The sequence below is a fragment of the Manis pentadactyla genome, chromosome 13 (genome assembly GCF_030020395.1).
Source record: "Manis pentadactyla isolate mManPen7 chromosome 13, mManPen7.hap1, whole genome shotgun sequence".
NCBI classification, from domain to species: Eukaryota; Metazoa; Chordata; class Mammalia; order Pholidota; family Manidae; genus Manis; species Manis pentadactyla.
In genome coordinates, this window is record NC_080031.1 from 49,788,055 (window position 1) to 49,807,644 (window position 19,590).

Here is a 19,590-nt window from a genome sequence, read left to right on the forward strand (position 1 = left end):
TCTGATGCCATCCTCTTACCTGTTGCTCTCTCAGGATTAGTTGTGCCAATTAAATTTTCTAATTGTATCCAGTTTTAGGAGGAAGCCTCTCTCCTCTCACACTGCCATCTTTAATCTACCTCCTCTCCATACATTTTTGATAAGATTATGACACAGTGAGTCAGTATTATGCTCTTTAACTTTAGATATAAGAAAATTGAATAAATGAATGGCTGAATCATAAATTTACAAATTTGTAACTGGATGTAGACCTGTTGTGTACCAAGTATTTATTAAACATCACAATTGGTTTCAATAAGTAAGGTACCAACACAATTTAAATACTATAAAAATATCTCATTAACATACTGAAAGATTATGAAATTTTGAATCTGTACATTTTGACTCAAAAATTTCTTGAATTTTATAATCACATTCTGAAATAAAAATCATATGAAAAATGTTGTTTATATTGCATATACAAGGCACCTAATTGCACATTTTTCTATTTGTTTGAAGAAATAGTTTGATAAATTTTGTTGAGATTTGAAATTGGGTTCACTGAGATTTTAAAGTAAAATGCAAAACATCTGGTTTTAATTCATGGAACCAAACAAGATTTCTAAACTTGAACATTTTATTGAGAATGAATTTTCTCACACATGACATTGAATTTGACCTTATTCCTAAAGGTCAGCCAAGCACAACTCACAGAACCTCAGAAATAAATACAATAACAAGCCAATAATATTGGAGTTTTAAAACACACGTTCACAAAAACATTGCTGCAATAATGCTACAGATTATGTAGACAAAGATAAGCAAAGACATATTAGATAAATAGACACATAGACACATATACAGAGAAAATAGATTATTTGATATACAAGGAAAATATATACATATGTATGTTCATGTGTGTGTGTGCATTTTAAGAAGACCTTTTGCAAAAAGGGGTTGTATATTTTCTTCCAGGTGCTACATTTTCTCTCAATCTCTTTCTTCCCTTCTCTTTTCTCTTGCTCACTTTATATAAAAAGTACATCAAGGTAGTAACTTTATGGTTACAATCTGCTAGACAACTTTCTTATTTTTGCCAACTTGATCTATTAGTTTCACAGAGCATAATATTAAAATAGCAAGTAATGGCAGTAGTCTATTAAATTATAAAATTCTGGAAGTTGTAGTTACACTAATATTATATAGACCATGTAGATAATAAATAAAATCCTAGTCTTCCCTTCTCTTCTACTCCCTTGTCCCAGTATCATAAATCTGTAAGAGATTATTTTGGTGACTCCCTCATAAGTGAAATGACCCCCGCATCTGTGCTGATCCTTCTAATGTGGACCAGTGAACCATTTCATGCAGGAAAATGGAACAGAGTGGAGTACATGCTTTGTTACCAGCTCACTTAAACCCTTAACAAAGTCCTCCCAATTTCTCTCTGAGCTGAATATGATGGATATAAATAATTATGTTTAACAGAAGATGATTGAATTTGCCCATGTCAAGACAGACACAGTCTTCTGGCTTCTGAGAAGCATGATATTATCTCTGAGATTCAAACAGATGACCCCAAAGAAAACTTTGAACAATGAAGATTGCCTGTATATTCCCTAATTTTATTAATTTGTTAACTTTCATCATTTAAACACGTTCTTTGGTTACATTTTTTCTAGCTCTTCACGCTCATCTCAATTCCCCTCCTTCACTTGGCTCCCATCTGCCAGGGCTCTAGAGATCATTACCTGCTTGAGGTCACCCTGGGCAGCTGGCCACAGGGGAGTCATGAGGACTATGTTCCCAGAGGCTTTGAATGTAATGACACAAATGTCAACATCTTCTGATAAAAAGACATGACTGGTGTATCTATTTCCACAAACTAAAAATGGCACTTCTTTACAGCTGAAGAAGTTCTCAAGTCATGTCTATACAGAAAGATTTGATTTGGAGAAACTCGCAAGAAACCCTTGTTACTGCTTAGCAAATAACATACAGTATTCAAGAGTAAGTACTTTGTAGTTACTATTTTTGTTAATGTCTCCCCACATTCCTCCTTTCCCTTTATTATTTACCATATACTTGGCAAATCCTCAGAACTAAAAAAAAGTTTGAAAGGAGACTAAGAAGATCATCAATATTCATGTAAAATCATATAAAATAGTTGGAGACTATATCTACATCTATATCTATACATATATAACTACATAAAGCAAATTATAGTAATATTTCTTTAATTTTAGTACTATGTGGTAAGTAGTTCAATATGATCCGTTTCCTTTTACCAGTCATGATATAAAATATTTTTCACTAACTGTATTTCAGGATTTTGTTCAATGTCTTCTCTTTTAGGCGTTTCTAGTATAGTAAAAAACATTTTTAAAGAAATCTATAAAATGTTATAGAACTTATTCCAATTAGAGATACTTGTTACTCAAATATATGAAGATTGATGCTAAACGAGCAGTTATAAAACAATGTAGATCTTATATCTACCTAAAGTTTTATCTTCTAATTTTTTTCAACTATACTTGACTACCAGTAGAAAATTTAAGTTAAAATATTTGAATTGTACTTTCATTATGGAATCAAAATAAAAGAGTTCATAGTACTTGGTTACTGACTTTAGCTAAAGGTACATTGATATATTAATTTTTAATAGAGAATTAATGAAGAGTAGACATGGGCTCTGGTTTAAAAAGTCTAACTTCTTATACACAAGATCCCAAATATCCTAAATGAATATAAAATACTGGATGGTGGAATTTTGTATAACTAGTAATGGCCAACTTACTACATAAACTGCTATTTAAGTGTATAAATTACTATGAAATACATTTTAAGTAAATATTTTGATATCCAAGTAGACACAATATCATAATAATCTATATAAAATTATTGTCTATTATATAAATTAATAAAAACCTAGGTATATTAAATACTACTACTCTTCTCCAATATTAAATTGTTCTACATTTTAAATATTATTACGATTCATCTAATTTCTCAAGAGAGTAAGAAAATAAATCCTTGTTATTTATATGCCTTTGTTTAATTCATAATCTATAGGAAATTACACTTACAATGGAAGGTGTATTTAGATATTTATTTAGAACATGACATAAAATTTTAAAAAGTAAATTCTGTTTACTGCATACAGGCTATCTATATCATGAATTATCTTAGAATTTAAGGCTTCTATCTTTGAACTTACTGGATATTCAAACTAAAGAAATAAACTGAAACAATGAATCAATTATTCTCATCTTTTCATCTTTGGGTCTTTTAAAAATCTTTTAAGCATTTATCGTAATATACATATATGCATATGTATGTATATGCAATATGAAGTGTATGCAAATACTGAAGTGCACTTCCAGAAGCATATTTATCATTTGCAAACATAATTAAATTTACTTGAAAATTTCTCAAAATTTTGTAAATAACTAGTCAGTTGTTTAACATGGAGAATGGTAATTATAATCTGTAAACTCTGAGCTCAAATAATCCTCTATAGACATTGAGAGAAGAATTATATATTTATTATTTTAAAACAAGAACAATATGAAGGTTTTAATTCTTTTACCCTTAGCAATTACTCAGTAAAGAGGAAGGCCCTTTAATCAGACTTTACTAATATTTCCAGAATTTAAGGATATTCTAATTTATCTTTATTGCCATTTATCTTTTAATTCTACTAAATTTTTTTTTTATTTACAGCTCCAAAATTTTTTTTTTCACTTGTAGATTTCCCTGTATTGGTTTACATACCATGTATTTCAGGTGGTTTTAGTTCTGACTTAGTCTGAAATATTCATGGTTAACTTAAAAAAAGAGCGAGCTGTTTTGTTAAAAATCTGACAGATTAAAAAGGAAAATTTATTTTTTATTTGTTGAAAATTTGAGGTCTCAACTATGAGTTAAATGGTTTTTTATATACTTATTTCTCTCATATTTCATGCTTACATGTGACTACTGTTTGAGGGGATTGTAATCTAATGTTTTGCTATGATACTTATGCATGAAAAGTTGTCAATAAAAACATTATTAGATTATACTTTTGTCACATAAAGAGTGCATTGATTAATTTCAATTGATTCAGACTAATGAACACTTCATTAACTTATTTTGGTGAGACCAATAACAGGTAGCTATTGAAAAAGTAGTGCCATGACACTTTGGAGATTTAGAAAATACATCTTACTTTTCCATCCAATATGTGGATAAGGGAGAAGACTGACAAATTTCTTATGATTTGTCAAGGACCAACTGTTTTCTAAAATTTTAAATACTTACTTGAAATTTTAAGTATTATATTTTACCCTCACTGGACTCATGAATAAAAAAGAAACATTTTCCTTTTTCTACTAAAACCCATGGAAGGAAGTTATTAAATACTTGTGGGTATTCAGTAAAAAAAATGTTTAATCATATAACCACATAGAATTCTTATTTATCAAGCTTTAATTCACCTAGACCAATGTCTTCTGAAATAACTCTAGCGAAGACCACTTTTACCATTCCTCTAAACTTTTTCTGGCCAACTCTTTGGAATTAAAATAAAATTCTAGAAAAAAAATAGTTAAAAATGACATGTAAAATATTATTAGTACACTGATCCTACACATGTGTGTCATGGTATTGCCATCATGATCTAAAAGGGTGTGAAGTCATAATCTCAATTTCTGTGCATATCATTTGAAGTCTAATTTGAAGCACATACGGACAATAATCCATATTTTGTAGAGCAATGAGCTAACCTCCACTGTATCAATACCTAGGAAATATGTGCTATAATCCTAATAAAATTTAACAACTATGATTGAGAATTTGCTTTGTTTGTAGAATTTATATTTAAGAACTACTAAAATCATCACTAAAATAATAAACCTCATAGACTGCATAATTTTAAGCAAAGTAAAAAGCACTGTATTTCATTACCAGAGGATGGGACTGGGGAGTCCCATCCTTAGTACTTTGCTATGATCACTACAGAGTAGTGGTGATAATTTGAGCAAAGAAGGGAATGATAACAGTCATTTTCTATGCACAAAGCCCAACTATATAAAATATAAGGAAACATATTCAAAGACAATATTCTGGGTAATTTCATAAATTGCTTTTATGAATATCTTTCATGGTTCATGCCTTTTGTTTTCCAGATCCGCCACTCTTACCTAAATGGCCAATTGCTCAAAGGTGACCAAGTTTCTCCTTGAGGGCTTTGCTAATGGGAGAGAGTTGAGGGTCTTACAAGTCGTATCATTCCTATTGATATACTTGGCCACCTTGCTAGGGAACCTTCTCATTATTGCTGCCACTACTTTTGACCAGAGCCTTCACACGCCCATGTATTTCTTCATCAGAAACCTGTCTATCTTAGACATGTGCTTTGTTTCTGTCACTGTCCCCAATGCGTGTGTCAATTCCCTCACTGACAACAGGGTCATTTCAGTGGCTGGGTGTGCAACCCAGGTCTACCTGGTTATTTACTGTGTGTATGTGGAGCTCCTGTTCCTCACCGTCATGGCCTGTGACCGCTATGTGGCCATCTGCCAGCCCCTCCACTACCCGGTCATCATGAACCACCAGTTCTGTGTCTGGACAACACTGGACTCCCTGCTCAGTGGCCTCATCTATGCAGGTGTGCACACAGGCAACACGTTCCGGCTGTCCTTCTGTCAGTCCAACGTGGTCCATCAGTTCTTCTGTGACATCCCTTCTCTGCAGAGGCTCTCGTGCTGCAATACCTTCATCAGTTTTCTCTTAATTCTGATGTCTGCCATTATGGTCTGTGGTGGCTGCTTTACCTTTATTGCCATGTCATACATTCAAATACTTTCCACTGTGCTGAAGTTTCCAACCAGAGAGCGAGGCAAGGCCTTTTCCACGTGTGTCCCTCACATCACTGTGGTTTGTGTCTTCCTCACTTCTCTCATCTACGTGTACCTAAAGCCTTCAGTAACCTCTTCTATGATTCAGGACATGATTCTTTCTGTGTTGTATACTATAGTTCCCCCATTCTTGAATCCAATCATCTACAGTCTTAGAAATAAACAGGTAAAGAAAGCTGTAAGCAAAATAATATTAAGAAAGTGTTATTCAGGGAAATAATAAAGGTAAATTTTAGATTTACCCCAATTTAATTGAATGAGATCCAAATTTCTATAAAATAACTCCTTGTTTGGGTTTTGCATATTAAATTTCTCATTCCAAAATCATTCTGTAAAGATATAATTTAATTAATCTTATAAAATTATAATTTTGTGTTTAATATTACCCTTTCCATTTATCTTATATAATATCATATTTAACAACAGCCTGTTTTAATAACTGGGAATGATCAAAGTTGAAGCAAATCATTTGAAATTAGATTTTTGTGATTTTTCAAGTAGTAATATAATTAAGACCCCAAAGGAATTTTCAAGTAATAAAATAAGGAAGTAGGTAACAAGGTTTATTACCCCAATTTATTCCATGGCAAATGAAATAACTCTAGGTAGAAAAAAAAAGTGCTATTTAACTGGAGAAATTCATGCATGGGGAAATTAAAACTTAAATCCAATATAAATGATAGGGCATGACCCATATGGAAGAAAAACAAGGATATAACATTTTAGAATGTGAAATCAAATGTTCACAAAATGAGGACTAAACAAACTGTGACTCCAGCCTTCCCACTTACATGACTGACGAATTGCCTGTTACTTGATGGAAAGTGCCATTAACTCCCTTGACTGAGTTTGTGTATATTTATTTCAGCAACTCCATACTAATAGATCCATTTTGGGGAGAAAAGTCTTGTTGCTGGACTACTAGCCAACATTCCTTTTTTTCTTTCAGATTTGTTGCATATTATGTATTTTTACGAGTATAGTGTCATATCTAAAAATTCTGGAATAACCAATAAATTTTGACATTGTTATTAATGTGTATCAATTACTAAATTTATTTTCTTTTTTAACATCATAACATAAATCTTTATCTGTATTTGAAGTCTAAAATCTTTTGTAAGTATATCCTCATCATGGATAAATAAGTTAGGTTTCCCTAAATTCTCATTTTCCAAACTACCATACAATTTTGCCTCAAATTCACAACTACTTTGGGACATGCTCAGGATCAAGTTGTCTAAGAAATTTTATATAACAAACAAAATGAGAAATAAAGCAGTTAATATAAGTGCTCAACCATAAGTGACTCAAAAAATGTCCATTTCAGAAAATATATTTTGTTCTTCAAAATTAAATGTTAGAAAAAGGAGGAAAGTATAAATGACTTCATTATGGCGAAAAAACCAGGTACCTAAGTATTTGGGACAGATTAATAAGTAGGTATCCAAAAAAGTCAAGAAAATATTTGCCAGTGAAATGATTTATTGAATGGAGAGCTGTTTGGGAAAGCTCAGAGATGTTGAGTGCTACACATGAGTTGATCAAGGTGCTTATACTAACTACAGCCATCAATAAAGTAGAATGGCTCAGGCAGGGTGCAGTTGTTGCATGCAAGTCCCACTGTTCTTTGGCCAGGATAGAGCCTTCTGATAGTGGATGCTTTCTTGCTTTAAGTAGTTGTGTTCTCCATACGTGGGTTGTATAGTTTATACTTGGTGGAATTCACTGAGATTTTCTATTTGGTTGAGGAGTTCATATACTAAGGGGAATTGCTACCTCTTTATCAAGCTTTTATTTAATGTTTTAAATTCTTATATGAATCCCTTTCTCCATGGTAATTCTTCTTTCTTCATCACCAGACAGGAAATAGAGGGAATGTCTTCAGTATATTTCTCAGTAGTTGGAAGTAGCTCATTTTTTCCCGAGGGAAAGTCTCAGGCGCCATTATCCCAGAGAGGCTTAGGAAGGGGACAGTGATTGGCAGTTGCCACAGGTGATTGCCATGGCATGTATAGACCTGATTTCAGTCCTCCATGTTATGTAATATGTCTGACCATATTGAGCCAGTACACTTGAGTTTATGTTCATATGCATAGTGTTTCTCACCATTTGGATTTGGTCTTGGCAAATGTTAAAGAAAGAGGAACAATTGGGTGAAATATACCTTCTAATGGTATCATGAAAATGTGACCATGTGGTTGGATATTTTAATTTCATAATTCTTTTTATTGTGTCAAATATGCTTAACATAAAATTTACCCGTTTTAACCATTTTTTAGTGCACAGTTAAGTGACATTATGTATGTTCACAGTACGGTGAAGTCAGCACCACCATTCATTTGAAAGACTCTTTTCATCTCACGAAAATGAAATGTCGTGCCCATTAAACAGCTCCGCCTTCTCTCCTGCCTCTGGGCCCTAACAACCGCCACTTTACTTCCTTTCTCTTTTAATGTAACCATTCGGTATCTCATATAATTGGAATCCTGTGTATCTGTTCTTTTGTAACTTATTTTTTACACTTAGCATAATGTATTTGTTTTGTTCAAGTTAAAGCATTTTTGAGAATTTCCTTCATTTTTTAAGGCTGAATAGTGTATCATTGTACACACAATGCCACATTTTTTTTTATCTGTTCATATGAAGATAGGAACCTAAGTCGTTCAAACTTTCAGCTCTTGCGAATAATGCTGCTATGAACATGGATGCGTATGTATCTATTGGTCTGTTTTCAATACTGTGCTTATATACCTAGAAATGGAATTGCTGTAGCACATGGTAATTCTACATTTAATATTTTAGAAAATGCTAGTATTTTCTCCATACTGGCTGTACTATTGACACCAGGACTGCAGACAGCTTTCAATATTTCCTCGTCCTAGTGAACATATTTTATTTCCTTCTGTCTTGTTTGTTTTTGTTTTTGACTGTTGTCATCATAATGGATTTGAGGGTCAGAATAGTAGGTTTTGTTTTGGCTGTAAAAGATTTTTTAAATGCAGCATTCTTACGAATGACTCCTCTGCCCCACCATGGCTGTGCCCCCAGGAGGGTAGCGCCATGGAGACCAGCACTTCCAGCGGCCTGAAATCTGGTCATGTGCTCAACACACACACACACACACACACACACACACACTGCAACATATCAGCTATGCTGAGAAACTAGCTGCATACAGGTGTTAGAACCCTCAAATATAATTTAAATCCAGCCTAGATGGCAGACTTCTTTCTCTTTCACAGGCTTACTGTATGGGACAATATCACCAATTACAACACAACTAATTTTGTAAATTACTTCTGATGTATATGAGATTTTTCATATCCAAATATATCTAAATTCACAATAAAAAATAGATATAAAAAAGCACTTTTCTTACATGATATCGTCTGTAATATTTTATTGCATATGACTTAAAAATGTATCATTCATGACTGAGATTGTTATGTAATACTTAAACAACAATGTTAATAATGTTAATAATTTTATACTTATAATTCTGTTTTCTCAAAATTGGTTGGTTAATATACTTACTATTACAAATAATATTGATTGAGGGCCAAACAGAGAAATAATTATCTCACCAATATAAAGTGTTGTACTTGCAGCTAGTTAACATTGTTAGCAAAATATCCTGCTATATGATGTATAACTCCCTGTATTCTAGAAAAATGAAGCAAAGTTCTTTGTATATAATTTTTGATAGAGTTCAACTTATTGAATTATAGATGAAGGATTTTTCATAATTAAGATGACCTTTAAATACAATATGTTTTATATCTAAAGTTAACAAACTATTAAAAGTTAACTATTTATAGACATTAATGTGTTAGGGTGTTTTATCTTCCATTAATATATTTTGCATAAAGGAAGTAGGTAACATCAGCAAATGGAATAAATTAAATCTACTGGAGAGTCTTTAACACTTCATTTTTCTATAATGTCAAAGAATACAAAACTACTGAAGGCAAAAAAAATAATATTAATAAAAACTTTAAAAGACTTTCATAACATTTTAATAATGCATATAACTGTCAAATCACTGTGTTGTATGTTTGAAACCACTATAATGTTATATATCAACAAGCTTCAATAAAATTCATTCAAAAAGTACTCTAAGAAGCTCTTTTTAGCTATTCTCAACTAGATCTTTTATAAGAAACTGAAATGTTTTCAGGGATTATTTTTTAAAGACTCCATCAGATAACACACATTTATTTTAATATGTGCATCAAGACCCAGCCTTCCTTTTTTTGTGGAATTAAGATATTGAAAGATCTCATTCACTGAATTCCCCATTTGCTGAGAGCCATGCTGCTCAAGCTGGGTAGCAAAGCTCAAGCTAGAAGAAGACCCCCATAAGGCAGGGGCCTTATACTGTTGGCTTTGTTTTTACTTTCATTGTTGCCAAAGACTAAGCTAACATTTCCTAAGCAGCACAGAAATGATGAGAACATAAACTTCTCAAAAGCTTTTCAGGAGAGTGCTCCTGCAGAATAGAACATGCAGGGCCAAATAGCGATCTTAGCATAAAGTACAGAAACCTGCTATCAGTTAGTCAAACATTGACCACTCCATTTCCACTGAGAACGCCCCCCTTGTTTACAATGCAAGTAAAACTAGTGATGGAAAGTTTTATAGAAATAGAGTCATGAGAAAATATTGAATAGCATAACCCTGTTGACACTTAATTTATCATCTCATGTTTTCTTCCCTCTACTACTTCTATAGTTTGCTTTTCTTCTTTCCTAATCACAGTGCTTTACTAGAATTTGTGCCTCACCTTTACTAGAATTTGTGCCTCATATGTGAAATTACCAAGTACCATATTCCAGGAAGTAAAGATACTTCAAAACAAGTGCTGGGCATAGAAGCCACGGAGCATAAATCTGCAAAGAAGTGAAAAACTAACCTTTTCAAAGAACATTACTTCTCTCTCACTTACCAGCTTTAAATCTCCCTGTATGGCCCTGTAAGATGGCTGGTTAGCTAGAGACAGGTAAGATTCTTCAAGGAAGGAACAACCTAAGACAGGCACAGTCGCAGGGGGCCATCAGGTGAGAAAAAGGGGGCCAACAGAGGTGAGGCTTAGAACCTCACCCCCCCAGTTTTGAGAGAAATCTTCTACACCTGTGGATGTTTTGTTGCCCTTGTTCAGCTTAGATTAAGACCTGGTCTGTAGGCACAAACCTGATCATCTACACCTGCCTTCTTACAGTTCTAAATCATGCTTTCTATCTATAACTTGCATTTACCTACTATATTAACATTTTATTAGATTCACATATAAAGTATAAAAATCAAATGAATGATCATACATTATATTTGACATGATTGTTTATAGTTTAAGGTTTGTAGTTAAAACAGAAACAGTTTCTATGATATGAATGCCCTTGCATTGTTCACCATGTAAGAACTTGTTTAGTCCGTGCAGTAGTGGAGTCATAGAGACTTGTGTAGCATATGTCAGGGAGATTTTGGTATCTAGACAGAAGAAAGAGAAATGTAGATAAGAAGGAGAAATTTAGTTTGCTGCCTACTGTGCCTTATAAAGTGGTATAAGGTGAAGATATGAGTTTATGATTTTAGATGCTTATAAATTTATTAAAGCTTTTAAGAATATTTTTGTGGGAAAGAATCCTAGCTAACTGTGGCACTAGGTGACCTGTATTACACCCTGAGCTGATAGACTCCATAGTAGCTGCTACATACTGCACGCTCCTATGGTCACATGCACTTCTTAGAAACTGTGTTGCATAGAAACGTGAAACACAATAGAGTACATGTTAATGGGAAAAGTTTTGGTCAAAGAACAGAAAAACAATCACCTGTCTAACGCTTGACCAACCACCAATAGATTAGAAAGTAAAAGAAAGAAAAAAAGCTTGCCTATACTTATTAACCAACTGTGTATTCTAGTTAATCATCAAAATAATAAAAAATAATCATATCCTTGTGCAAAATGGTATAAATAAAGCTGTCATCGGCACTTTGTCAAGAGACCACCTCCATCTGACTCCGTGTCCTGTCTTTCCATACGCCGACTCCGTCCTGCACCTTCGGGCATCGCACCCCTAGGCTGGAGCTGGACTCCTGCACCCATTGAACACTAAGTCATTTTACCCTGAATGATGAGTTTTTATCTTCATAAACATTACTTTATCTTCATAGACACAGCAACAGCTGAGATGACAGACTTCCACCACAAGGATCTGAGGGACAAGTAGATAAGGCCTTTTCTTGCTCTCCTCTTGTTTAAAACTTGAGCACATTAGAAAATATGCAAATGTAAGACATGGTGGTGATTTCAAAGCAACCACCACTAAATACCATCACAGTGTCAGAGCAGTAGTTTCATGAGAGAAGGGATATCTTAACAGAACTGATGGACCAAGTCAGACTGATGGAAAACAACCACAATGTATCGCTAAGATGAACTCATGAGCAGATCACACCCCTGACAGTGACTCCAGGGTCGTTTGGAAACAGACACTGGGATCCATGATGCGAGAGCAACGGCAAGGCCGGCAGATGAACACACCGCCGTCACAGCCGTGACAGTGAGTGCCGGCAGGTCCATTGAGAAAAACACCAGGAAGACATGAACTGCACATCCGACCACGGACATCACCCCACTGTCAGACAGAAAGATGACAAAGGCCTTGTGTGCAGTGGCATAAGTGCAGCACACCGAGGGCGGACAGATACCTAGGGAAGACATTCATGGGGCTATGAAGACTCTGGTCAAGGGCGGTTACAGCAACAGTGAGAGGGTCCCCATCAGCCGTCTTCTCAGATCATAATGTGATAAAACTAGAAATCAGTTAAATTAAGAAAACAAAGGAATGCCATCAAACAGGTCAATACACGCATTATGGAGTTCCTACTAGGAGAAGAAAGAAGAAGTGACAGAAATCTAAATGAAGAAATGGCCAAAAGTTTCCAAAATTATGGGAACAAAATGCATATCCAATGCAAAAAACCAGACTCCAAATAGAATGAAAATAAATCTACTCTGTATTACATTATAGTGAAAAAGTCAAATGTCAAAGAATAAAGAGTTTTGAAAGCAAGAAGAGAAAAGCCACTTGTCACATACAAGGGATCCCCGAAATAGTATCAGCAGTTTTCTCAGCAGAAAACTCTGCACTCCACAAGGACCTCATGAACAAAAATGAAACAAAAGAAAACAAAAACTGCCATGCAAGAATACTTTATCTGACAAAACAGCCATTCAAAATGAAGGTAAAGACTTTCCCAGAGAAAGAAGAGCTGGGAAAGTTCATTGCTAAACCTACCTTAGAGACATTCTAAAGAAAGTCCTTCAAATTGGAAGGATGCACTGAAAATAAAAAATCAATATAAATAAACTATATACACAAATAAACAATACTGTGATATTATAACAGTGATGAATAAACTTCTTTAAATTCTAGACAGTCATTACAATACAAAATTATCTATAAAACCTATAAGAGCATGTTAATGGATACACGATATAAAATGTCTAAATTTGTGACACCCATAACAGAATAATGGATACAGGATATAAAATTTCTACATTTGTGACATCCATAAGATGAATTGTGTTTGAGGGGAGCAAAATATAGATGTTCCTTTAGTGGCAGGAGCTGTGCATAAATCACATGCAGGGAAATAGTAGTTAATAAATTCACAGTGTTTACAATAAGAAGCAGAAAAATGGTGCTTACATATAAATGCAAATATTGCAAATATCAGAAGAGTTGTAAAAACTGTTTAAAAGTTTTATTACCGTTCACGTCATGTTGCATATTCATCTGTCCTCAGTGACACAGCCATGTGCTGTATCTCCCTTGGTGGAAGGTTCTATCTTAGGTGACCTCATCTTCTACTTGTGCAGTTCTTACATTCTCTAACTTATTTATGGAAAACTAATTCTCTATATCTAGCCAATGCATCCTGTTAAGAAAAACAATGATCTATTGATTACCAAGTTAAGGGACTATGCCATCTTCAAAAGCTTCAACAGTATCTTGTGGTGGGGGAGATAAGTCTAGGCTTTATTGGGAATCAGAAATTTTTAAAAAGTAAAGGCTTGATTATGACTGGTTAAGGATAAACATAAAACTATCCAGGATTGATGGAAACAGTAAGGTGGGAATTTTGAGGTGAACATCATCAAAATAATCTTAGGGAATGCAATGTTTGCTATTTTCAATTGAAGAGTTAATTAGTCTCTCAGAAATCTCTTGTAATAAAATATCAATTAAATCATTGGCATAGACAGGAGACTCCTGGAGAAAACAGACAATGCTAATGAAGACAAGTGTATAGCTCAAATTCACTCCAATGTAGTTAATAGAGGTAGTTTTTGTTCTTGGTGCTATGGCTGAATATGAGGGTAAATGTTTTTCCAATCTGAAACTAGCTGATTTTATTTTTCCAATATTTCTAAAAAGATTACTTCCCAACAATGATTTTATGTTTAAACCCGTGGTCTATTATTATATCTAACAAGTTGACATTGTTAAATATTGTATGTTCAAGTGAATTCTTCATGAATATAATTCTGAAGAGTAATTAGATATTATATTTTATCATATAAAATATGATAAAATGTTCAGTGACAACTAAATTATTTTCAAATAATGGATCATTGCCTTCTCCAACTCCATGGGCCTGATTTATTCTGTCTTCAAAGTGTGAGAATTAATTTCAATGATACACATGATACCAAAAATTACATTCTAACTAACATAGTTTAATCGAGCAAGTAAGAACAAGTCTTGTAGCATACCCTTCATTATCCTTAACATCTATGTCTCCGGATAATTCCAGAATAGAGGAAGTCCTTCAGGAGCATAGTTTCCAGAAGGGACCAATCCTCAAATTCTGTTCAAGTCGAGTTGGTGTCTAGGGGATAAAATTGGGATCAGCCTCCTGGGTTAGGTAAGAATAACACATGTTTTTCATGTCTCTTAAGACTATTTTTGATTCTTAAAAGTATATTTCATAACGTCATTCTTTAATAAAATATTTCACACTTTGCTCATAGGCTGTAAATTCTTTCAGAATATTCTTCTGAAGATCACAATGCTCTGGCAACCTGCAGTGAGTGACAGCAGATTTCGTTTCAGAAGAACATTAACACCGTGGATGAATCTAAGCCCATTCTCCTTACCCGTCCTGGATCTCTCCTTGACTTTCTCTTTCAGAATCCTTTTCAACAAAAAGATGGTTCATACAAGTTCAATGCAGTAGTCACAGCACATAAAAAGTCTAAGCAAAGCTAAGAAGATTATATTCAAGAAGTAAGTAAAAACTGCTTTGTCCACGAACCTTTCAGGATTGGAAAATCCCAAATCTACTTCATAGACACATGGATCTTTCAATTCTTCTGTTTTGGTGGTTTTGTGTTGCACTGTTTCAAATTGCTTCTTGCACATAATTCTCCAGTTTTCAAAATTTGATGCCTAAAATAGGAATTGCCTTTGCATTTATTGCTATGTTAAATACAATGATTATTGGGCTACCCCTAAGAATTTATCTTGCAATTTAGCATGGTTTAAAACTTTGTTGATATCTCAATTATTTTTTATTTTAAAATGGGAGACTCCATGGGCTACATCAGAGAAGGAATAATTTAGTTCCATCAAGAGGCTTAGTAATTATAATATTAGAGTAATTATAATATTTAATTTTTCCAATTCTGTTTTTATTTTCCTACTGGAATACATCTTACTTTCTTGTCCCAAGATCATGTTTGACCACTTATTTCTTTAAACATTATTATATTTTTTGTTTTCCCTTTTCAGTGATCATGTTACTTGAAATTTAAATTTTCTTTATAATTATTTACCTGAAAACCTCCTGTGTCTTCAATATTTCTCTTTTGAGTATGCTCTTAGAAAGATCAACTTGAGCCCTTCTACCCCTCCTGAGTGAGCAGTATGTACTTATAAAAGTCTGGAGGAATTCATATTCTGGCTTTAGCGTTCACTTCATCTCTGATGGTAGACAAATTAATAGCCCATTCTGACACATTTTCCTTCTCTGTACAATTGACATAATACCTGCTTTCTTCGGAAATTTTTGAACATTAATCAAGTGGATGCACATCAGATACTTAGAACAGTATCCAGAAAGTTTTGAGTGAATGGTGTCATCTAGTTCTATTATTCCCCCTGTAGAGGAGATAATCCACATATCATGTCAGGAAAAAATAAGAAAGGAGATTTTGGCTGATGTAGAAGCTGGACTATAAAAATAAGGAAAATCCTTTGGAGAAAAAGTTTAGACAAAATTAAAAACTGTTGTGTGAGTGAATCAGATATGTGAATGGTAGTGACTATTAGGAGATTTTATAGAGAAATTAAGTCTTACACACTCTCGGACTCCGGGCCATCACCATGTCTAGCAGACTCGCATCCCCACCTTGGTACAGCGAGTCTGCACGCATGAAGCCCGTGTTTATCTGTCATGAGGGAAGTCGGGCTTGGACTTTCACCCTCATGTTTTAGATCACCTTCCAGTTCAGCATTTTCTAAACTAGTTTTCCTTATAATGCTTTATAATTTTTAAAAGATCACCATGTCCAAAGATCAGGGACACAGCAATGGTTATTAAAACTAATATTAATTGTATTCTTATTTTTACACAGTGAGCAATTGACTTTTCATGCTACCTTTTGAAATAACATTAATGAATGTAAAGTTTACATGTCTTTTACAGACCACCCAACTAAAAAGTGATAAAGAACTAAACCTAGATAATCTAAGGCAAGAGCATTGCTCCTAATAACTATTATTTCCCTTACTTATGTAATCAAATTCCTATTAGTCATTCAGTGATACAATTGCTGATTAGCATATTCAAATTTTGAGTGGACCTGTGGAGAAACTCAGTAATTTTAATGAGTCCTGCATTTATCAAGCTTACTTAATTACAATTGTGTTTTCATGAAATATTCATTAGTATACCTTAGGGAAGTTGTAGAGTATAAAATAGGAACTGCTTCTCAGTATGCATGTGAGTTATAATGAATATATTATAATCTTGTAAGACCTTAAACTGACACATAGACCTCTTTGTGTGTGTAGGCGAGGTCTGTCTTGACAGAATATATTATATACAAAGGGCTTTTCTTGTAACCCTGTGTACTGCATGTTTTAAAAACCCCGAGAAAGGGCCTCTGTGATTCATCTGCTTGTCAAATAATACATAGTTCTTTTCAGCCTTCCTCACTAGATTCAGAAAGAAAATTGTATCGTAATGGCCAGACCTCCATTGGGTGCTATGAATGAATCTTTATGCAATATATCAAAAATTGTACTAGTCATGTAGCATCCTTAGGAGAAGTCTGTCATTTGGATAATGTAATATATGGGCTCTCCTGAATTTTGTAGGTGTTTTTTTTTAATATATCATCAAGTGAAAATTATTTCTATATTTTGTTTCAAATGTTTTATAGTATGGAATCATGCATAACTAAACTTGTTAAACTAAATAGATAATTGGTTCATTTGTGTCTATACAACTTTATTCTATGAAACTGAACAGAAAATATATCTTCAAATGATGGAGCTACTCCATGTTTAGCACCAAATGAAGAAGTTCACAGTATTTTCCTTCTGTGGAGCCCCAGGGAGAGGATCATCATGGCCAATGTCACTGTGCTGCTGAGTGAATTCGTCCTCATGGGATTCTCCGACATTTGGGAGCTGCAGGTCCTCCATGCTGTGGTATTCTTTCTCATCTACCTGACGGCTCTGATTGGCAACCTGCTCATCATTCTTCTTATCACGTTGGACCAGCACCTCCACAGTCCTATGCACTTTTTTTCTGAGGACACTGTCGTTGTTAGATGTGTGCTTCATCTCTGTCACAGTTCCCAAGGCCATCACTCAATCTTTGACCCAGAATAGCTCAATATCATTCCTGGGCTGTGCAGTGCAAGTTTTCTTGGTTGTTCTGTTTGCCTGTGCAGAGCTGGCCTTGCTCACAGTGATGTCCTATGACCGGTATGTAGCCATGTGTCACCCCCTACATTATCAGGTCATGATGAGGAAAGGAGCCTGTGAGAAGATGGTGGCTGCCTCCTGGTTCAGTGGGGCTGTCTCTGGCTTCTTGAACACTTCTGTGACCTCGTTACCATTCTGTTGGTCAGATGTCATCCATCAGTTCTTCTGTGAGATCCCCTCATTACTCAGACTCTCTTACTCAGAGAGGTTCCTTGCTGAGATTGGAGCCATAATTGCCACAACCTCCTTGGGTATCCTGCGGTTCACTTCCATCCTGGTTTCTTATCCCTACATCTTCTCCACAGTTCTGAGGATACCATCGGTGGAAGGCAGGTCAAAAGTCTTCTCAACATGCATTCCTCATCTCGTGGTTGTTATCGTTTTCCTCAGTACAGGGTCCATCACCTACCTTAAGCCAACGTCAGAGTCCCCTTCTATTTGGGATCTGATTGTGTCTGTCTTCTACACTGTGGCACCACCAACATTGAATTCCATTGTCTATAGCCTGAAGAACAGGGACATGCAAGCTGCCTTCTGGAAAATGCTGAGAAAGACTGTCTTCATACACAGAAACAACAAGAGCAATAACAACAACACAGCTACTTCGCTCAGTTCAGGCAAACGTAAAGCCAATTCAGTTAGCAACAGCCATCCTCCTATTTAAGTAAGGTAACCATTTGCACTTCTGAGCACACATAGAGCCACATTTTTTCAATATCACTTTAAGATAGATAAAAATACATGTAAAAACAGGGTTTCCCTAAAGCAAGGGGTTTAGACAACAAAAAGTACAACTGCAGAAGCAATTACATCCTATCTGTGTGCTTGTTACCAACACAGTGGATTTATTGTACAGTTGAGTTTCTGAAGTTTAGTCTTTTGCTCAGCATTACACACTTGGGGTCTATCCGTGTTAAATGCATACTATGATGGATGTTACACTGAAATGCAGGTTTCCTTTCTTTCTATAATTAAAAGTGATCACAATGAATATTTTTTTGTTTCCTTTGAACAAAGAAATAACACTGATTAATAAATTCACCATTTTCAATTTTATAAGATGATCTACTTGTATCATTACTTGCTGTACTTATTTTTATTCCAAATAATAGTGGATGAAAGTACATTTTTCCAAATCTAATCACATATTTTGCATACTCTAAGTATTTTTCAAATACTTTCCCCTTATAATAGTAAAAGAAATGTAACTTACTGTTATATATAAATTTGAATTTTAATAGATTTTTAATTAAGGTGAACCTACCTATCATCTACCAATGTATACCATTCAGTTCATCTCTTCTATAAATGCATTATTTATATAATTTGCCCATATTTCAGATTGGTTGATTTAATTTATTAATACTTATCTATTGTTTCTTAATACTCACATTTTCTTAGATGTCATATTAAATAACATATCTTTGTATGATTAAATGTCATACAAAGATCTTCCAAAACATTATTTGCTTTCACCTTTTTATGGTGTATAAATTTATGAGCCTTTGATTTATTTAAAATTAGTCATATTTATATGATTATGGTTTGTAATTTCTTTGATATTTTTATTCCAAAACTATTGTACAACAGAATGTTTTATCAATGTTGGGCTTATTTCAAATATATTATCTTATCCCAATTTTTCTCATCATCATTAGGAATTTTGGGAAGGTACTATTTAGATGAAACTTAAATGAAGTGCAGTTTTGATA

At 34.1% G+C, this 19,590-nt stretch overlaps 2 protein-coding genes across 2 annotated transcripts; both read left to right on the plus strand.

Annotated features, from left to right (window-relative positions):
* Window positions 1-5,163: 5,163 nt before the first annotated feature.
* Window positions 5,164-6,096, plus strand: LOC118913050 (olfactory receptor 14C36-like). Its single transcript, XM_036886744.2, has one exon. It carries the CDS (start codon window positions 5,164-5,166, stop codon window positions 6,094-6,096), a length of 933 nt encoding a protein of 310 aa, XP_036742639.2.
* An 11,419-nt stretch (window positions 6,097-17,515) lies between these two features.
* Window positions 17,516-18,542, plus strand: LOC130680180 (putative olfactory receptor 14L1). The gene is given in 2 exon segments (XM_057490452.1): window positions 17,516-17,692; window positions 17,694-18,542. Coding segments are annotated over 2 exon segments (1,026 nt in total).
* The last annotated feature ends 1,048 nt before the right edge of the window (window positions 18,543-19,590 follow it).